At 29.9% G+C, this 3,456-nt stretch overlaps 1 protein-coding gene across 1 annotated transcript; it reads left to right on the top strand.

Moving 5' to 3' along the window:
- The first annotated feature begins 661 nt into the window (after positions 1 to 661).
- On the top strand, positions 662 to 3,189 carry LOC134246580 (uncharacterized). The gene is made up of 4 exons (XM_062728968.1): positions 662 to 1,257; positions 2,260 to 2,359; positions 2,692 to 2,773; positions 2,889 to 3,189. The coding sequence occupies exons 1-4, from the start codon at positions 1,044 to 1,046 to the stop codon at positions 3,162 to 3,164; spliced, it is 672 nt and encodes a 223-aa protein (XP_062584952.1). The 5' UTR covers positions 662 to 1,043; the 3' UTR covers positions 3,165 to 3,189.
- The last annotated feature ends 267 nt before the right edge of the window (positions 3,190 to 3,456 follow it).

Raw genomic sequence — 3,456 nt, 5'->3', positions numbered from 1 at the left:
TTTTTTTTCCGTACGATAACTTAATAAGATGACGTTTATCACTTGCAGTAAATTATTTTTACCACATCTCTCTATGCCCTAAGAAAGAAACCTGTTAGTTTTGATGGAAAACAAGTAAAACGAAACACTGTTTTGTTCGAATCCCTCCCCTTTAAGTGCACCCTCTCACCCCTACTGCCTTGAATGTTCTTCTTGTTTCCCATTAGTATTGGACACATATTCTTTGAATTAGCCTGTAAATAAGAATTTTCTTTTAAACAGGAAACATAAAAATGGATAAGACTGATAAAAATGATACCCAAAGTAGAAAATCTATGTGTTGTGTATGTATTTATAGATTAAATTCAAATAAAGTATGAAAGAATTGCCCAAGAGTAGACTTGGGACATGCAAGACCAACTATAGTAAATTATTGAAATTGCTTTTACATACTGTAAATCACTTTTTATTCGCAAGAACTTTACTTTCGTGTAATTATGCGAGACAGTGCGCTCGCGAAAATTTAATTCTCGCGTAAAAAAGAAGTCCTTAAGATTATATAGAGCAATAACCTCAATTCGTGAAAATTTTGTCTCGCTAATCAAGAGTCAATGACTATCTCGCGAAAATAAAGTGTCGCAAAAATTAAGTGATCTACAGTAACTTATTCATCGAAGCTTCCCTTGGTTTGATAATTGATTGTGATCTTTTTTTCAGAATTTAAATTTCGAATGCTTGACATCAGAAAATAAATGTCGGGGTTTATTTTTCTATACATATACAATTATTTAACTTGATTTATCATTAATTAATTTCAAAGATTATAATTATAAATCTCTCTAATTTAAATAACTGGCATGTCTTTTAGGGTGCAAATCTAATACATACAGCATTTTACTAATAAACCTAAAAGACACTCCCTCAACATTCAAAATAGAAATTTAAATAAGAAAACAGCTTTTTTATGTCAAATAAAGTGATAGGTTGTTGGTAAAAGTATCTGATTTTGTTTTGTAATTAAAAGAGGAATAACTATGAAATACTTTTTTTCATTTTAAGCATTTATGACAACGGTCAACAGAGGTCAACAAGAAAAGATGACAAGGCCTACACCTTGTTCAAATAAAGACAACTATGATATTTATACAGTTATAGCTGAATCAACAGAAACTGTTCAAGGAATATATGAAATCCCTGTAGAGACCACACAAGCCCCCGTAAGCAAATGTAGATTTGACGCAGTCAATACTGAAAGATCTAACCCAACACTGGGTTCAGGTATTGTAATTGTTAAAAGTTCTTCTATAATAAGATCATTTTTATTAATGAAGTTACCATCGTAATTTCTTTAATTACGCTTAAAATTATAGTAAGCTGTCCAAAAGTTTTATTCTTTTAAAATCTGATACTGATGATAGTGCCAGTGACAAAATTGTTCACTGTGAAAAATCATGGACAATTTTGTTCCAGATCTATGACAAGCATGATAATTAACCTCATCTGAAAAGGGTAGTGATGTATCTTTATTTTATATAATAACTGTTTTACAAAATAATAAAACTAAAATGACGTTGAATAATATACATGTACGTACATGATAAAAAGTATGTATTACATGTAATTGGGATATATATAAAAGTATTTCATTTAGCAATCAAATTTTAAGTCTGGTCTATGAGTATATATAAAAGGACTCAAATAATTTGTACGAGTGTGTCATCTGTGCATTTTAGGGTCATCTTGCTTTTTCTGTCTGTTGGTGCGTATGTTAGATAGAAAAAAATAAAAGGGGGGGGGGGTTGAAGTTAATAAACAGTGATCAATAAAGAATCGATAAAGAAAGATTTTCAAAGTAAATGAATCTTTGAAAGAGCATGAAACACGAATCTATCGTGTCATTTTAAAATAATGTACAAAAGTACATTACTATACTTAGTTCTAAGGATTTTAACTCATAATTCCAAGTTATGGAATTAAGATAATGGTCATTACGTTTTGATTGTGTCTAGAGCACGACTATGATCAACCCTACATTATTAGGTAAATTGTTGATGTTAGGGTAACTAATAGTGTATTTTTTTAAATTCTGCTATTTCTATCTATAATTGGTTAAGAAGACAAATTACTCATTATGTTTTGGGGTTTTTTGAGAAAAAAAATATTTTAAGATATGCAAATAAAAGTTAATAATGAGGCCAAGTCTGTTTCAATGTAAGGATTCAGCATTACGGATGTTTCATCCTTTTTCATTTCTTTTTATTTTTTATAACGGTATCTCAGTGTTTGGATCAGGGATCAGCGGCATATTTGTTGGAGCAACACTTACTACAATTTTGTTTGTTGTTTATAACAAGAGAAAGAGGCCAGATGTTAACCAAGGGTAAGTTAATTATCGTTATTTGTTTAAAATATCATAGGAGAATACTATTTATTTTTAAATAATCTTAGAGTATGTAAACAAATAAATGATGCATTATTTTGTAAGTTTTACACTTCTTTTTTAATTATGTTAGACTTTTGTATTCCTTCATTCCATTTCCCAAAAATTGTTGATCTTAAAATATCTAAAATATATATTCCCTTTTTAAAGAAAATAAATATATGAAAAGTTCCATTTTGTCATTAATATCTACATCATTTTTCTGTAAGTTATATATCCATGCGCATAAAAAAATGTTTAAAAAGATATATCATTATATTTCCTATCAAAAGTAATTCGCATCAACCGTCAAATGAAAGACACAGGAATTATTCTGTCGCCATTTACTGTGATCCAGTTGAATGTATCGAATCGGTAAGAAATTTTGAATTTAACTACTAACATTTTATATACGTCCTTTGCATGTGTAATCAACGTATGATTCCGTTTTTTCTTTACCTCGATTAAATGAAATTTTATATGATTCAAGAACCGCAAATTGGAGGAATGTCCAAAAGGAATTCTTAACCCGGAATCACTCCGCAGAGAAAGTCAACAGAATCATTCCGATTTCGATCAAACCAGCTACAGCCACCTTAATGAGAAAGGTGAAACAGATGTCATCTTAGAAACCAACTATGATCCTGTTAATTTCACACAGAATGCAGCAAAACAACCTGTGAATTATGACGTGTGTATGGCAGTGGATATTCCAGATGCAGAAAAATCTTTTTATGAACTTCAAGAACCTTTTGAACAAACATGACGTGAATAAGATGTTTTAATTACTTAAGATGAATATCGATATTTCAATGTGTTTACGATTCAAGAAAAGGATATTTTAAAGATTGATGATAAATATATGTATAAAGTGCCTGAATCTCAACAATATTTAAATTGAATACAATGTTTGCATTATATCGGTATTTAGACTACAATACTGCAAACCAACTTTTATTTCGAATGCGAAAAATTTCCACGAGAGCCTCGTCATGGTGAATATTTTTTCGCCTCGAACTGATCTTTAAACAAGTCTCTGTGTCTATTAACAACAGATC

Source organism: Saccostrea cucullata, unplaced genomic scaffold, assembly GCF_032062105.1.
Source record: "Saccostrea cucullata isolate Sc308-1 unplaced genomic scaffold, CSIRO_AGI_Scuc_v1 ctg21141, whole genome shotgun sequence".
NCBI classification, from domain to species: Eukaryota; Metazoa; Mollusca; class Bivalvia; order Ostreida; family Ostreidae; genus Saccostrea; species Saccostrea cuccullata.
This window is presented reverse-complemented; position numbering and strand designations above follow the sequence as displayed.